This window comes from Tamandua tetradactyla, chromosome 26, assembly GCF_023851605.1.
Source record: "Tamandua tetradactyla isolate mTamTet1 chromosome 26, mTamTet1.pri, whole genome shotgun sequence".
NCBI classification, from domain to species: domain Eukaryota; kingdom Metazoa; phylum Chordata; class Mammalia; order Pilosa; family Myrmecophagidae; genus Tamandua; species Tamandua tetradactyla.
Window position 1 is genome coordinate 39,871,890 of NC_135352.1, and position 18,283 is coordinate 39,890,172.

Below are 18,283 nucleotides of genomic sequence, written 5' to 3' on the forward strand. Positions count from 1 at the left end.
CTCTTTCCTAGACTGTCTTTATAATGTCCTAGACTGTCTTTATAATGTTTTAAAAGAGCAATTCCAACATCAATCCCTGGGAACCCCACTGTTCACACATCTTTATTCAGGGAAGTGCTCATTTATTCCTGTCCTTTGACTCCTGTTCCCAGTATGATGAGGCATTTAATAATTTAATACCAGCCAAAGCCAAGCAGAATGCTTAATTCCTAATCCTCCTTCACATCTGACAATCCCAGTGAAACCACATAATGATTACCAAATCTTCCTAAAAGCTTTATACAAAATTATGTCACCAACAGAGTGAACAAAAAATTCCTTTCAGGAATTATTAAGAAAAAACATTTTATTGAGTAAGAGCAGATGAAGTCAAATGTGGTATTTGTGTTGGGAGTGAATGTTTGTAATACCATTTTGAAAGTCAAAATAGCAGTGTCCTATTATCCCTCTGGGGGAGAAATTCTAGAATGAATACAGCACTCCCACACGAAGTGTTACTACTTTCTGTAACAGGAAATGCAAAAAATAGCTTTTTAGTGCTTCCTTGCTTTGCCCTGAAGCTGAGCTTTCATAACAGCCCATAAAAAATATTGCAATATGGGGCTTTAGAACACACGCATTTTGATTGGTGTAAGATCATTTTCTCTTGCAAATTTGAAAAAAAAAATCACCCCAGGAAAGAATGTTCTGCAAAGATTTTAGGGAAGATCTATCACTTAAAAGTATGGAACAACATTTCACTACCATGCCATGACTAGAAATCTATTTTAGGAGGATGTGACAAGGAAACATAACTATATGAGACAGAAAAAATGCATTCAGAGTAGATCAAGGTTATCTATGTAATAAATTTCAGTTTTCAACCATCAACAGGCCTGATCGCAAAAGGGAATGGCTGATCCAATGATACTTTGGTCTTGCGTGAGTGTTATTTGGCAGTCAGGTTAGTATTTATATGCATCGTTAAAAGGTTAAAAGAACTGTCCTTTCAGCATCCACACATTTATTACAGGTCTGTATATGTCAAATGGACTACAAAGTGCTGTCAGTGAAGAAGACCCTGTCTCCTGGGGAAGGGGATACCTGCAAAGGTTCTAAGACTTGATCTGTATTTTGAAAGCAGTAGCCACTCCCCCACCCCCACCCCCTCAGCATGGAGGTGGCCAGGGAGGGAGGTGGGTATGGAGGAGGGGGTGAGAAGTGGGGCGTGACATTCATTCTGGGTGGAGGTGAAGGCACAAAGGCATACAAGAATGTTCAGGGAAATCCAAGTGGTTTTTTATAACCAGTAGAGGTGGCAGGAGATGAAAGTCGAGCTACCAGCAGGTACCCCAGACAGCCACTCAGGAAATGCCAGGAGGGTTAGATTTCACACTCATGGAAATGGTAGGCATGAGAGGGGAGCACGTCGGATCACAGGTGAATTCTGGAATGAGTACTCTAATGGAGAAATGAATAGGAGGAGGAGCTGAGATGTTTTCAGAAGGATAAGAGAAAAAATTAGAGATAAAATATCAGAGAAGCTGAAAAGGGAGAGGATTTCAAAAAAGAAGGAGTGGTCAACAGAGTTATGAAAAAAAGAACTGCAGGCATGATGGTAAATTAATGAGAATTACAAGGCCTGAAGGGGTAGGCTGGACAAGTATTTCAGTCTCGGTTTTACAGCCTGCCTCACCCAGCAGCGCAGTGAGAGAAAGCACTGGCCCAGCCCCAGAAACGACTCACCATTCACCATTACGTCTGAGCAGCTGCAATGGAAATACCAGACTATTCTCTGCTCATCTGGAGTGCAAGAGGCGACGCTGTGATCCTGTGGTTGTAATGCCGAGACATGCCTTTGAAACGTCTGATGGACTGAACTATTCACTCCTATGGATTCTTCATCAAATGCGTATTCAGTGCCGACCATGTACCCGGCAGGCTACAGGAATCCCACGATGAGCACACAGTTGTAGGCCCTCCTTGTTCTCATGGAGCTTTCGGTCCAGGGGGAAGACAGATAATCACAGCATCACACCAACACGCTGCTCTAAGAGCCTTGAAGGAGGCTCGTCTAGTCTAGAAAGTTAGGGAAGGCTGCCCGAGGATGCAGGCACCACCGAGCAGAGGGCTGCAGAATGAGGAGACGTGAACCAGGTAGAGAGCAGGGGAGAGGACTGCAGGAGAGCACCGTGCTGTGCTCAGCCCCTGCGGCAGGAAGCCTGAGGGGAGCACCCAGGACTCACCATGGCTAAAGTCCAAGGACTCGCCATGGCTAGGGCGCAGGAGAAGGGGCCTGGAGCCAGAGGCGGCAGCAGAAGGTGGGACTGGCCAGACCAAGCAGGGCCCTGGGTCCCTGGTAAGGAACGCTGCCTGAAGAGGAGAGCAGTGAGAAGCCAGCCAACAGCTTTAATGTTTTGGAAGGAAGAGGCAGGCGCACTTTAGAAAGAGCACTCTGGCTGGATGAGGGAGCAGATGGCGGGAACCCGCAGGAGTGTGGAGAGAGACATGGACGGATTCTAGAAGTAACTAGGAAGCTAAGTCAGCACACTGGACAACCAGCGTATCAGGGTGACAAAGGTTTCTAACTTGTCTAACTGGATGTATTTGGTGAGAGAAAACACCGAAGAAGACCAGCGTTGAAGGTCATGCGTTCCCTTTTTGACAGGCTGTGCCGAGTTGAGATGTTTTTGGAACATCCAAGAAGGGATGGAAACACAGAAAGTGGCTCTCAGTAGGGCCCAGGACTGGAGCATGAAAACCTGGTAGACGTCTTTATGTACATAACAGCTGACACAAAGCCCTGAACGAGGCTGTCCCTGGAGCGATTACGCAGTGAGAAGAGCAGAGGGCCTTGAACCCTTCCTTGAGGAATCCAACCATTAAAAGACGGGAAGAGGAGGTGAGACTCCAGGGAGACACAGTGCTGCACAATGCTTGGGAAGAAAAACAATAACCGAGACAGCGTGTTAAGACAGAGGGAACACTCAACAGTCTTAAATGCTGTTTAGGAGCTAAGTAAGATGAGGATTGTATTTGGTGATGGGGAGGTAACTTAAGAGAGACCTATTTTGGTGGTAAATGGAGTCAAAAGCCCAGTTTGAGTGGTTTGAGGAATAACTGAGATGAGGGGAAATGAAGCAAGTAAGAATACACGTTTCTGAAAAGCTTGTCTGGGAAGGGAAGGGTAGAGATGGAAAGAGCTGCAGCTGGAGGAAATGTGAGGTAGAGGGAGGGGTTTGTTTTGTTTTTAAGGGGAAAGTCCCAAACATTTTTTAAAGCCAATGGCAAGGGAAGATTTAGTATACATGTGAGAAGAGAAATCAAGAGTAGAAAGTTCATGAGCATGTGGGAGGGGATGGAAGCCAAAGCAGAGGTGGGGGACTAGCCTGTCAGGAGGACAATACACCTCTGCTGTAATGAGAAAGAGGAAATGGGTACAGACACAGACAAGTTTCTCTTCCTCCATTCCTCCAGCTGCCGCCTGGACTCAAGTCCTCACCACTGCTGTCTGAGTACTCCAACAGCCTCTTCACTGCTGCCTTCACACTCTCCTCCATTTAATGTACCTGAGTTCTGCACTCGGTTTACCTTTATTAAACATCGCTTTCACAGTGCATTTTAGGGGTTAAAAAGTCCCCTTAGGGGAGTTAATTGCAAAGGGCACAAGGGATGGTGATGGGTGATGGACATATCTTGACTTTGGTGGTAATGATGAATGCAAGCTTTATGATAATACTGTGAACCATTGATTATATCTCAATAAAAAAACATCGAAGAAAAAAAAAGTCCCCTTAGCCTTCTGTGACATCAGGCGCAAGCCCCTTAGCCTGGGCTTCAAACGTCCCCACTGTGTATCCACTCCAGCTTTTTTCCTTACACTTTAGTCAGCTGTGGCTCTTCAGGAGATCGAAAAAATCTTGTTCGGTCCTGCTTCTAGGGTTTGGCTCATGTTATCGATCTCAGCCTACAGCACTGTCCTACTTTCCTCCTCTGTTTCTACGTTCAGTTCCAATTCCATTTATAAAGATTCAGCCCCCTCCATCTATCTGTTCCAATTCCAGTGATTTCCCCCTTTACGCATTTCTATTCCTTAATATTTTTTAATACTCTGACTGTCCTGTATGTTCGATTTTCTTTCCCAACCAGACTGAAAGCTCTAGTTGAGGACAGTCTCATGTCTTCTGCACCTTTTGCATAGCAAGAGTTTCTGTTATGTATCCTTTCCCCTAAATTCTCTAACATTTCTGTTTTCCTGATTATTAACCACATATACAAAATAGGAAGTATGATGTCTGCCGGGCTCCATGTTTCAAAAGAATAATCTGTCCTATATTTTTAAACAGGATTTTGGGAGGACAACAGTGCAAACTTTGATTGTAAAAAATAAAATAGCCAGACACTGTTAAGGGTCTTACATGCTTCAGTCCTCACCACAAGCCTGTGGGATGTTTCCTGTAATTTTATTCCCGCATCTTACAGCTGAGGAAGGCGAGGATCAGAGGGACTAAGCGGCATGTCCAATGTCATACAAACAGGAAGTGACAAAGCCAGGGCTTGGACCCTGTTGGTGTGACTCCTAATTCTGAGCATTTAGTCTCAGTATTGAATCACTGCAAAAAGGACTACTGGATAACGACTTTTACTTCCTAGGAACCCACACATTTACAAGAACAATTAATTGGGTGGGGTGGGGGTGGGGCAGAAGGATTTCAAAATGCCCAATTAATGCATGCTTTCATGTCCCTTTAATCTGCTTTTTCATCACATTAAAGATTTGCCATTGGCAACTACTTACACCCAAGGAAGTTCTGCGTCACAGTCACCAATTAAATTTGTTGGTTGCCAAAGAGGTCACCACACGTAATTTAAGGAGAAAAAGAAAAGAATGCATGACAAGCACAGCTGAGAGGGCTCAGAGAAACAATACTTGTGACCACATAAAGATGGGCTGAAAGTTCATGCACAGAGTATAGCTAGGAATATTCTGAATTTGAGAACATAATCAAACTAGGTAGTATTAGAAAACAAAACAGCTTTAGCAAATTAATAACCAAAATGAAGCTCAAAAAACACAATGTAAGGTGTGCAATTATCAATCAGTCAATCTTCAACTATCACTCACTAAAAGTAAAGAGAGAATTATGTTGTATGAAATCTCTAAAATGAGATATTCAAGAGGGAGAACCCCAAGTTCTAAAATTTAAATTTAAATTTAAAGATCAAAACAGGTTAAATTAAAAGTTCTTATTATGATTTCTTTCCACATCTGCAGAAATACATGGTAACTTAGAAGGAATTAAAAGGAGTGGTTGAATTTCAGCATTAATTTTTAGCTTTTTTTTTAATTATCATATTAGCTTTTAACCTTTTAGTAAAATATATTTGACATATGCATAACTTTAAATAATTTAATTTCTAGTTTATATAAATATTGGAAAGCAAACAAATTTTATTGCCTGGTGCTAAACTTCAGAATACTCAGAGAAGATTCACTTTTAAAAACTACAGGGCTGAAATATTACAAGCATTTGGAGATCTTCCAATAAAAATCAAGACTAGACATACTCTCCAAACAAGAAGATAAACACACAGCCTGACCTAATTCAAATGAAAAGCTCAGGCACCTCTTTTGCTGGGGACTTGCTGTGTGGCAGTCAGCCAGCAGAGCCCCGTGTCTCCAGCCCCTGCATTCACAGGCCCAAACGAGTGGGTGGAAGAGGGTCTCTGCGTACCAGGGGATCCAGGACACACGGCCCTCCTGCCTCCACATCCAAACAGAGGACGGACTGCTGGAACACTGAGTGTCACAGACGATGTTTAACAAGGAAGGGCCTGAAGTTCAGGAGCTTTTAGACTTGAATTAAAATGAGGACTTTCTCTTGCACTGATCTCCCTGACAATGTTCCCTGGAAAGCAAAGCAGAGTAAAAGTTTGAGGACTGGATTAGCGGTGCTAAAAATTTGATGTTTGGAAAAATAGTAAAAAGTTACCTGCACATAAATATTTTGGTCCACCCAGTATCATTTAAGGAGTTTAAAAGTTGATAAAACTGGGCTAAAAGACTGACTATAAGAATACGGTGAATGGAATATAAGAACAAACTTCTCTACCTATATATACCTTTTAGTGTGATCCTGTAGTTGTGAAAACTGTGTGGCTGATGCTCCCTTGATCCAGGACATACACACTTGAGAAAAAAAATAAGGGCAAAAAATAAACAATAGGGGGAATAAGGGGTTAACAAAAAAAAATTACATAGACTGCCAATACTAGTGGTCAACGAGAGGGAGGGGTAAGGGGTATGGACGTATGGTTTTTTCATTTGTGTTCCTTTTTCTGGAGTGATGCAAACGTTCTAAAAGTGATCACGGTGATGAATATACAGCTAAGTGATGGTGTTGTGAGGCGCTGATGATATACTCTGGATGGTGTGCTGGTTTGAAGGGATCATGTACCCTAGAAAAGCCATGTTTTAATCCTGATCCATCCTGTGGGGGCAGCTGTTTCCACAGGAGGATGTGACCCCACCCATTCCAGGTGCATCTCAACTAGTTTACATGGAATTCTTTAAAAGAGGAAACATTTTGGAGACAGCAACAGAGCCCTGAGAACTACCAGAGCCCACACAGTTAGAGACCTTTGGACATGAAGAAGGAAAACATCCCTGGGAGAGCTTCATGAAACAAGAAGCCTGGAGAGAAAGCTAGCAGACGTTGCCATGTTCGCCATGTGCCTTTTCAGTTGAGAGAGAAACCCTGAGCTTCATTGGCCTTTCTTTTTTTTTTTTTTTTTTTTTAAAGAGATCATTTTATTAGTTTTTGTTTGTTTGTTTGTTTTTTACATGGGCTGGGGCCGGGAATCGAACCGGGGTCCTCCGGCATGGCAGGCAAGCACTCTTGCCCGCTGAGCCACCGCGGCCCGCCACATTGGCCTTTCTTGAGTGAAGTAACCTCTTGTTTTTGCCTTAAATTGGACATTTTTGTAGACTTGCTTTAATTGGGACATTTTCTAGGCCTTCAAACTGTAAACTTGCAACTCATTAAATTCCCCTTTTTAAAGCCATTCTGTTTCTGGTATATCGCATTCTGGCAGCTAACAAACTAGAACAGATGGACTGTATGGTGTGTGAAGATAGCGCCATAAAAATACATATATATTTTTAAAAAAGAGCAAACTTCTTTGAATGTATAGTCTTCGATAAAAAATAAAATATGAAAAGAACAGCCAATAGAAAACAAAAGTCTCAGTCAAGAGCATTTTATTACAGAGGAAGTATAACAGATTCCTTGGGGATGTAGGGGACACTGATGTGTGCCCAGTGTCCTCTCGGACTTCTCCACGCGGCCGGAAGTGTGCAGGGGAGGTGGTCGCTGGCCGCCAGCCTCACTGGGCTGCCTCTGCCAAGGAGACCCCTCCGCCCCCGAGCACCAAGCCTCCCTCTAGGGCGGTCTGCGCACCACTGCTGAGGGCTGCGGCAAAAAGGCCAAGTGCCCCACCCCTGAATGCGACACCTCGGGACTACTCCAGCTCCAGAGCTTTCTGTGGACTTGGCCACGGGCTTTGAGGAGACTGCTTCACGGCTCACGGCTCTGTGCCACTGTGCAGCGGTCCCTTCCTTCCCAAGGCGTCGACCTTCTCTAATAAATCCTGCACACTAATCGCCATCCCAGAGGTTGCTTCCTGGATAACCCAACCTGTGGCAGAAGAAACAACTTCTGTTTTTCATTGAAAAGCAGTCCAATAAGCAGAGACTACATATACTTAAGAAAATGGCTTTATTTCTAAAATTGGAATAATAATGTATTCACATAGTTACTCCAAGTATTAAATGAGGGCATGTATAAAATACTTTGAGTGCACTTTGAATGCCTGACAAGAACAAATAAGATGCTATGGGTAGCAAGACCCTGAAAATGTGATGCTATATGTATACACTAGTTTCCTGGGGCTGCCAAAACAAGTTATCACAAAATGGGTGGCTTAAAACAATGAAAAATTATTCTCTCAGCTTTGGAGGCCGGGAATCCAAAATCAAGGTGTCAGGAGGACGGCGCTCCCTCTGAAGGCTCCAAGGATAAGTTCTTCCAGGCCGGTCTAGTGTTGGCGGCTCTAGCAATCCTTGGCCCTCCTTGGCTTATGGTGGTATCATGCCACCGCCTTCTCTGTCTTCACAGGACTCTCCTCTTAGCTAAGTAAACGAATCACTGGATTTGGGGCCCACCCTAGTTCTGGGAAAACTTCATCTTGAGATCCTTAACGAAATACATATGCAAAGATACTTTCCAAATAAGGTCATGTTCTGAGATACCAGGGGGCATGAATTTTGGGGAATACTATTCAACCCACTACTATATATCACAGTGTATGTATACATGTGTGTGTGTACATGCACATATACCCAAATTCTAGACCACAAGTCTCATCTATGGGAGACTTAGGTTCACTCCAAAAGTGACGTAAAAAAATTCCTATAGAAGGCATACACAAAATAACGCATTGTCTGATTCTTTTAAATCAATAAAAGTTTTTTAATTCTAGAATTCCTCTAGAGTTACAGAATTGTTTTCATAAGAGCTATCATGATCTGTGTCTCTTAGATCAAAGTTAAATTATAGGTGTAAAGACATCCTGCTTCTACAAATTTAAAAAAGCTCCAGTACTTAATTGATTCACCAAAATTTACTAAACAAGGCAGGATATGGTATTAAAAAGGGGGTATGAAGGATGATTGCATTTAAAATTGAACGGAATCCTATACAGAATATAAAGACTGCCTGATTTGACCTTTTGATGACTGGGTAAGCATCAATGGTCCTAATTTTCAAACTCACTCATTAGGCAGTACTCAAAGGTCTCTGTGCCGGTTTGAATCTATTATGTACCCCAGATTAAAACCCATGTTTCAATCCTGATTCAATATTGTAGGGTGGAAAGTCTGATTAGATTCTCTTCATAGAGATGTGGCATGCTCAACTGTGGGTGGCCCCTTTTGCTTAGAGGGAGATGTGACTCCACCCACACCAGGTGGGGCTTGATTAGTTTACTGGAGTCCAAACATTTTGGAGAAACAGCTGGGCCAGTGTAGACACTTGGAGAACGAGATAGAAATAGCCCAGGTGCTAAGCAAGGACTCACAGAAATAGCCAGAACCTGAGGAGAAGAAATCTCTGGCCCTGGCAGATACTAAGCTAAAAGATGAAACCCAGAGTTGTGTCCTGGAGCAGCTAAGTGAAGCCCACAGATGCTTTGAGAGGAAGCCGCTGGCATCAGAGGCTGGAAGCAACGGAACCAGGAACAAGGACCAGCAGATGCCTGCCACGTGCCTCCCCAGATCACCCATCCTTCAGCAAAGGTATCTTTCTCTGGATACCTTAGTTTGGACATTTTAATGGTCTTAGAACTGTAAACATGTAACTTATTCACCATGTAACTTATTAAATTCCCTTTTAAAAAGGAATTTAATAATTTCTGGTATATTGCTTTCTGGCAGCATTAGCACTCCAATACAGGGCCAGTTTTGGATGAAATGAAATAATTCCTTCTTCTTAGGCACGTACATGGGTAAACATGTACCAGTGCGTAAATGTGGCTCCTGGAACTGATTTAAAGAAGTTCTGAGGTTAGGATGGGATATTTCTTTTTAGGTTGATTCTCATGGTGAAGAAAATTATGCTCCTAATATCAAAAAATAAATAAATAAAAATTAAAAAGACCCAGAGTTAGAAATAAGCAGTTTGATGCTTTGACTTGGTAGCAATTTTATTTAAAACACTTATGGAAGTCATTGAAAGAAGGGCATTTATTTCAGCTCTAAAATAGTAGTGAGGAATTCTAGATTCTAGTTCACACTAATTCTGGTTCACACTAATTATTGATACAATCTCTGGTAAACTGAGTCAACTCATTGGTAAAATGAAGGTAATAATACTTGTCCAACCTCACAGAACTGTCAAGCGGATCAAATGAGATAATATAGGTAAGAGTATTTTACATGAAAGTCTTCTTTAAATGTAATAGGTTAAGAAGAGATGAGGATAGTTGAAAATTTCTAAAAAAGTGTTCAGAATGTATAAATCTAGTTTCATATCCATAACTAAAAAAAGTAGCCTATTTAAAAACAAACCAATACCAAACTTAAGTCTAGAGTATAGACTACTGAGGTCATGCTGAGCTCTTGTCTGTGGAACAAACACTGCACTCCTGCAAACATGCCCCTGAGCCTGAGCTGACCCTGTAGGGCCGTGCAACTGGGCAGTGCCAGGACCAGGGAACTAGAGAAGGCAGAAGTCAGCACTTAGAAGCTTTAAAGGAACTTGACAACTTAATTTTATGCCTTCTAAATCTAATTTGGGCTTGTATTTTCCATGCTTCTTTTAAATTTTACCTTTATTCTATTTAATAGAAGCATTGGTCTGTGACTGACTGGAAATTTAAAACTAAACAAAAAACTAAATGTGGTTCCTCACAACAGATAGTTTGAGAAACAGAATTAGTGAGCAGAGAAAGGTGAAAACAAAGTATCTGGCCCCTTTTATGAGTCATGTTAACATTTAAATGTATCTCCAGCAATCTCTGAACAGTAGCAATTAGAGAGTGGGTGGGAGAGAATAAATCTGAATGACACATCGGTGAGATAATCGCAATTAATTTAAATATTTACCCAAATAATAAAGTCTGGATGTGACAACAAAGCTTGCCAGCATTTGAGTCAGAGCTGGATTTTAAAACTGGTAGGTCTGCCTTTGAAATTTTTTTTAAAGAGCTATTGAAATATTAATATTGAGCAGTATTAGCTATTGAAATGTTAAAGTTCTCAATAAGTCAATGCTAAGTTAACTTAAAGAACCCTCCAAGTCTGAGTCTCGAACTGCAATTTTAGATGTAGTTTTGTTCTCTTTGCTAGAGGTTTCATAATTTCAATTACTTTCTTAAAATATAATCTTCTGATTTTATTTCACTGATTCAATGGCCTCTTAGCAAAGGATTGCATCTCTGTGCTAATATGATTGATAGCTCTACTCTACTTGAAAGTTCAGCTCGATCTTGATTGCTTCTTTATTTTATTTATTTTTATTCTCAGGCAAGAGAATAACTCCATAATGGAAGAGTTTATTTCTGTCTTTTTACTGCTCTGTTCCCAGCACTTAGCATACCTCCAGGAAGATAGCATGATGAGGAAAATAAAATAACTAAAATGACCAAGCATTTGGAAGCTGGTGTCTCCTTGAGCGTGCAGCACTGTGCCAGAAACAGCAGGACAGTCAATAAACACTTGTTGAATAAAATAAACAAACGGATGAATGAACAAGAGCACTGGGCAACTGCCAAAACTTAAAAGAATACATATGCTTTTCACTCCCTGCTTAAGATATTTTAATATTTACTCTACATTTAATTATGAACAGAAATTTTATTTTACTGTTATATTTGTACCGCATACCAGCAATCCTATTACAACTGACACAGTGTGAATAGTAATGTTCAAACTAAAACGGAACAGGAAATCTAAGTGGCTGAGAAACTTTCCTGAGTTGCTCTTTTTAGAGGACATGTATACAATTTCCTTCAAACAACCCTCCATTGAAACACACACACACACACACACACACACACCATCCTCAGAAGGCTGCTGCTAGATTTTGTTTCTATAGCAAATGAAACAAAATATTCAGAGAAAATATTAAGTAAGTGTAACACTCTCTTGTTCTCCAATAAAAAAAATCCTCCCAAATTCACTTTCAGTAGAGATAAAACTTTTTAACTTTTCAGAAAAATCACAAGTCTATTCAATTAAAGGAGAATTTAGACCTAAACTACCTGATACCCAAATTCTAACACTCTCTTCTAATCTAGCAAAGTTGAATAACATTATTTTTTATACCAGAAGCCATATTTCATTAACAAATGAAATGACTTCTAGTCTATACAAAATGTCTTTACTAAGATTTGGAGATAAACTAGAATCTGTAATTATCTTTACTATTATTCAAATTTGTAAACAAAGTCTACCAAGCCCACTGAATAACATAATGTCTTCCCACCCTGCCCCCAAAAGCAAGGAGGAAATTTAATGAAACGATTCGGTCAGAGAAACTAAGGTTATTATGAAATTTAATCCAAGAACTCTCCGGAGCCTAATGGCTTTATGATGGCATTTGATAAACAACTGTCAGCACCCTTAGCGTTCTCTTCCTGTAAGAGGGATTATCTAATAACAGGGCTTAGCCTCTGTATGCAGGTCTGTAATTGTGTCACCCCATTCCTTGATGGCTGCAGAGGAAAGTCAGGCTGCAGGGTATCTGTGCCTCACCAAATCTGCACAGAAACTGGATGTGTATTAAATTTAATTTTTCATTTTGACCTTTATCTAAGTAGATGTCAAATATCTACTAGGTAGCAATAATGGACTATTATCATGTAAAATGAAAAGAACACTTTTTGACTAAAGTGAGCAAAACACACAATTTCATATTTTGACAATTTTTTTTTTCCAATGGAGGCATTAGGTTGGCTCCAACTACCCTTACTCACAAACTGTGTCCCCGCTATGAGTAAGGGTCATATTTGTAAGAAAAGTGATTGCCAGGATTTGATCTACGACTGCAGAGCTAAGCCAACCAAATCTACATGAAGACCAGGCATACACATTTACATGCACTTTTTCCCCCTTGATGCCCTGGTTGACTGAGCCAATTGGCCCTATATTCCTTATAATGGAATAATAATCTCACAGGAGATGGATGGTAGATTTGAAAATGAGGCAAAAAAAAAACAACAAGAACCAGATTTTCTACAGATTAAATTTCATAAACTATATACAAATATATATTAAAAATAGTAAGGAAGAAAATGAATTACCAAAACACGAAATGATGTACTCTCACCTCACCAAACCTCACCATCAGTAACATTCCGAAGAACACCTCCATCGCAGACTTGGCAAACAGTGTATCCTGACTAACTGAAAAGATGCTAGTAGGTGCTTTTGTGTTCGGTTACCTCATGCAATCCAGTTCACCACTGCAGTTTTGACAAATGAAAACTCAGGTGAAATGATTCATCTAAGTCAATACTATTAATAAGAGGCAGAGCTGGGTTTCAACCACAGGCATCTCTGATGTCCCAAGCCTACACTTTCTCTAGTATTGCCCTAGAATCTCTACAACTTAAGACCACATGCTACTCAAACCTCTCTATTTTAAGCACTTGGATTTTTAAATAAAACAATTCATTTAGATTCTAATGATTTTAAACTGTTGACTATTTACATGGTTTAAGTCAATGTTTGTACTTTTTGTGAATAAAATGTTTGCTAAAGTAAATCTGGTTGAAAAAATATTAAAGCTGGGGGAGGGAGTGTTAATATATCAGACCTTGCACAGAAATGACATATAGATATCATTCTTAGTAATCATGAAAATCGGTTTCAAAGAACTGAATGCTTGCAAAAATGCATTGTTGATAAAGTCCAGCTCAATCCTGATTACTGGAAGAGTAGCATTTCATATGGTTCTATAATTCTAACATTTCATTAGCCCAATAGGAATTATCTTATTAATCAAAAAAGTAAAATGTTACTATATCACATCTTGGAAGAAGCCTTGAGATTGGCACCCTGTTGATAGCTAATCCTAACACTATTAGATTTTTCTGTCATTATATGACCTTACTTCCTAGATTTTTCATAATTTCAATTTCATAAAATTCTACCTTTCTCAATAATGGAGACTTGGGTATGTTTTAATTGTATGCCTTCGTAAGGTCATCCAAATAAACAGATTCAGACACAGGCCTTTATTGTTTGGTTGGCTTATTTGCTTTGTGTTTTAAGTATAAGATTACTGTATTCATAGTAAAGAAAAATACCAATATCACTACTGCTGGAACTCTAATCCCAGCCCCTGGAACAACTTTACAATTTTTAGGAGCCCAAAAGTAGAGGGCCAAAAGAATTGTCACAACATCCAAAGATTCCTTGAGCCAGACAAATCTGCATAACCAGCACTATTCAGGGTTAGGGTCAGTAGTAGGCTCCTACCCAACTAAAGCTCCAATTCTTATTTTAGTTCAGTTCTCCTAGGACTCTAGTGCATTAAAGCAGAATAGCAGAGATTTAGGGATGCCAATTCAGAACCTCTTCAGCAGACAGATTTGTTCCTTTAACAAGCTTTCTTTGTGTACCTACCAGTGTCCCTGGCTGATGTAGTTCATGAGATAAAAGTCATTGCAGTTGCCTATTCTAGGAGCTTAGACTCAGGCGGGTGTTTAAAGAAATCAGGCTATTGTGATACGGTTACAGAAAGGACTGGGTCCATGTGCCCAAACCACAAGCTGGCATCTGGCCAACACCAAGGCAGCCAGTGTATTCCTGAAATAAAACCATGGGCTATATGCCAGGATGTGCTGTTAATGCCTCTGTATTTGAGAGGTGTTAAATACCATTTTGGAAATACTGACCAATTGCGGGAGCTACAAGGAGTGCAAGTTAAAAAAAAAATCCATAAAGCAAAAGCCAGCAAGGATGACAGGTTATTACCTGATACCATCAAAGCATTACACTCTCCTGCCAATGTCAGTAATTTGAGTCGATCAGGCTTTAGATCCTGTATCTGGGTTCATGGTTGGAACAGTCTTTTGAGAGTGTACATGGTGTACACATGGCAAACAAGCATTTCATTTTGCCTTAGGGCTCATCTGGTTCTGTCAATTCCTTTTCTGTTTCATGATTTCTTAAAATCTGGTGTTTTCTCAGGCCCTCAGTCCCCTGTGGACTGCATTTGATGGCAGTGAGATCTTGCCCTTTCTCGGGGAATATACTTTGTGTCCCAGGGGCACGCAAGCTACTGATAAGAGACCTGAAGCTCCAAGGTCTTACAGAGTAATCTGGGCTAACCAGAAATTAATGACTTCTCTAAATAAAGCTTCTTAGTTATCAAAATCCAAATACTGAAATACCACCACAATGCACTTTCTAAGAGTTTTCTGTTTTTGCTTTTTTTTTTTTTTACTTAGTCTGTCTCCTGCACCAAACTATACTGCTTAAAAGGAAATACTTAAACTTCTAAAAAAAAAAAACCATCAAGATTAAGGATACACTGTGTTGGGGACCAAATCAAGGCCCCACAAAAGTCATGTTTGAGCCCCAATACCCAGCCCTGTGGGCATGAACCTATTTGTAAATAAGGACTTTGGAGATGATATTAGTTAAGGTGCCTAACCTGCACATGGGTAGGCGTTAATCCAATGTGCCCGAAGTCTTCACAAGCAAACAAAATTGGGTACAGAAAGCGAAGGCACAGGGAGCAGTCAGAAGCTGGAAGTCAATAAAACGCAGAAGAGAGAGACACATCACGTGCACCACCCAATGACAGAAAAGCCAAGGAACCTCAAAGACTGACAGCCAGAAGATGCTGACCCAGGAGGAAGCAAACCTTCTAGTCTCTGAAACCATGAGCCTGTTGTTAAAACAACCCATTGTATGATGTTGTCTTAGCAGGTAGAAAAATAAAAGGTTTTGGTACCAGAAAATGGGGTGCTGCTATGACAAATGCCTAAAAGTGTGGAAACAGCTTTGGAATTGGGTAACGGGAAGAAGCTGGAAGAACTGTGAGGCATTTGCTAGAAAAAACTTAGACTGCTTTGAAAAAGACTGCTGGTAGAAATATGGACCTTAACGGGACCTCCGACGAGGCCTCAGACAGAAATGCTGAGTGTATTACTGGAAACTGGAGGAAAGGTGATTCTTGCTGTAAAGTAGTAAAGGACTTGGAGAAATTGTGTTCTGACACTGGATGAAAGGAAGAACTTGAAAGCAAAGACTGAATATTTAGCTAAGGAGATTTCCAAACTTAGTGGGGAAGGTACAGCCTGACTTCTTCCTTGCAGTTGAAAGTAAAACGAAGGAGTAAAGGGATAAGATAAGAATTAAACTATCAAGTTCAAAGCTTGAACTATCAAGCTCCCTGGTGAGGGATACCTAGACAATGTTACCAGGAGCAGAAAAGCTGCACAGGAAAAGGGGAAAACTGAACTGCGGTAAGGCAGAGTGAACAGAAGACTGAGAGATGTAGTGAGCCCTGGGCAGGGAGAGCATTCAGCAAATCATAGCCACCGGGGAAGAAAATGTGCATGAAAACAAACAGAATAGCCCAGGACTCCCTGAGGAGGGAGACAGGGAAGGAAATCTGAAGGGGAAACAGTCTCTCACACTAGCCGAACCCTAAAAGCTGCACACCGCCCAGGCCGAGACAGGTACAGAAGGGCTGAGAAAATCTCAGGTTAAACAGGGGCTGCTAAAGGTTTGGCATAAGCTGGCCACGTGGTGAAGAAAAGCCTTAACACAAATAGCCAAACTACAACAAAACCCTAGCCAAGAGGGAGAAAGTGACTTCCAGAGTTAGCACATCAAAATCATCAAATGCCCAGACCTGAGCAAAAAATCACAAGTCACACAAAGAAACAAGGTAAGACTCAATCAAGAGAACACGGTAACACTGCAGAGAAAACAGACCCTGGAACAACTAATCAAAGAAGCACAAACAAATCTCCTAAATCAATTCAAGGAGCTAAAGGAAAACATTAACAGAAATAAACTAAATATGGATATAGAGCTAAAGGATATTAAGGAGACATTGTGTGAATAAAAAGAATTAGAAAGTCTTAAAAGGAACATAATAGAACTTACAGGGATGGAAAACACAAAATGGAGATTTAAAATTCAGTAAAGGCATACAACAGACGATCTGACCAGGCAGAAGCGAGAATCAGTGAAGTTTAAGGCAGCACAATTGAAATCATACAGTCAGAGAAACAGATGGATTAAAGATTTCAAAAAGGGAGCAGAGACAGTGGGGCCACATGAAGCAACCTAACATATGCATTACGAAAGCAAGGAGAAAGGTGTAGAAAGAATATGTGAGGAAACAATGGTCCAAAATTTCCGAGCTTTTATGAAGGACATAAACGTACATGTCCAAGAAGCATATCATACTCCAAACACAGTAAAATCTAACAGGTATATGCAGGATGCATACTGATCAAAATGTTAAATGCCAAAGATAAAGAGAGAACTCTGAAAGCCTCAAGAGAAAACTGATTAGTCACATACAAGAGACCCTCAGTAAGATTAAGTGTCAACTCCTCATCAGAAACCATGGGGACAAGAAGGCAGTTTTTAATGACTTAAATGACACATTTAAGATCCTGGCAGAGAAAAACTGCCACCTCAAAGTTCTTTATCCTGCAAAACTGCCCTTTCAAAATGAAGGCTGGTTTAAGACACTCACAGATAAACAAAAACCAAGAGTTTTTCACCAAAAGACCCACCATACAAGCAATGCTAAAGGGACTTCTTCAGGATGAAAAAGTAAGGCCAGGAGAGAGCAACTCGGAGCAGTATGAAGTAAAGATCTCCAGTAAAGGAATTACATGCGGAAAAGAAAACCCAGTATCCTACAGCCTCAGTATAGAACTGAGTTCCTTATTTCCTATAATACTTAGAATGCAGTTGAATAAGAAATAATCATATTTCCTCCTAATGGACACACAAAATATACAGAGGTAATGCGTGACAAAAACAATACAAAGAAGGGAACTGGAGGGATACAGAGGCAGAGACTTTACACACAAAGTTAAATTGATATCTTTTCAAACTACTAGGTTATAGACTTAGGGAATTTAATACAAACCCCAGATCACAAAGAAAGTATTTAAAACATATACAGAAAGGGAAATAAAAAGGGATCAATCGGATGACCTGGTAATCTCATCTCTAGGTAAATACCCCAAAGAACTGAAAGCAGGGACTAGAATAGCCATTTTTAAATTTTGATAATCAAAACATTTTTAATTGACACTTCATAACAGTTACTTAAAACACAGCACAATTACAATTACTTTTGTTTTAGTGTAAGATGACCCACTTACTAATGTTCTAAAAATATTTCATTTCTGTGTACCAGGCTCATAAAGAATATCTTACAAGAACAAGCATCATGAAAAATTTTAAAGAGATTATTGTGTGAGTGTATGTATGAAAGTTGTAATTTTTTAAATTTAAGCATCTTGTGGTATATAAAGCAGAAACAAGGAAAGATGAGGTTTACTTTTTTAACAGTATTACTTGGTTATATATCAAATATTTATTAATATATATCAACTCTATAAGAACCACAGTTTAATATACTTCTGTTGGTTACTTTTTCACTTTAAAGACAAGACAAAAATTAAAACCTCTGAACTTATCATTTTCAACTTGAAAGAATCAAAGAATGGCTGTAATTTAAAACAGTATCAACAAAGC

General features: G+C 40.1%; 1 protein-coding gene across 5 annotated transcripts in view; it reads right to left on the bottom strand.

Moving 5' to 3' along the window:
- The window catches only part of GALNT7 (polypeptide N-acetylgalactosaminyltransferase 7), a 134,402-nt gene that overhangs the window by 75,494 nt on the left and 40,625 nt on the right, over positions 1-18,283 (bottom strand). The window contains exon 1 of one of the 5 annotated variants that reach the window (XM_077144311.1): positions 1,726-4,613. The exons of the other annotated variants lie outside the window; for them this stretch is intronic. Coding sequence (XP_077000426.1) covers positions 1,726-1,728 — 3 coding nt within the window. The 5' untranslated portion in view covers positions 1,729-4,613. Of the gene's footprint in view, positions 1-1,725; positions 4,614-18,283 lie in introns of those variants that run through there. 5 annotated transcript variants of the gene reach the window in all.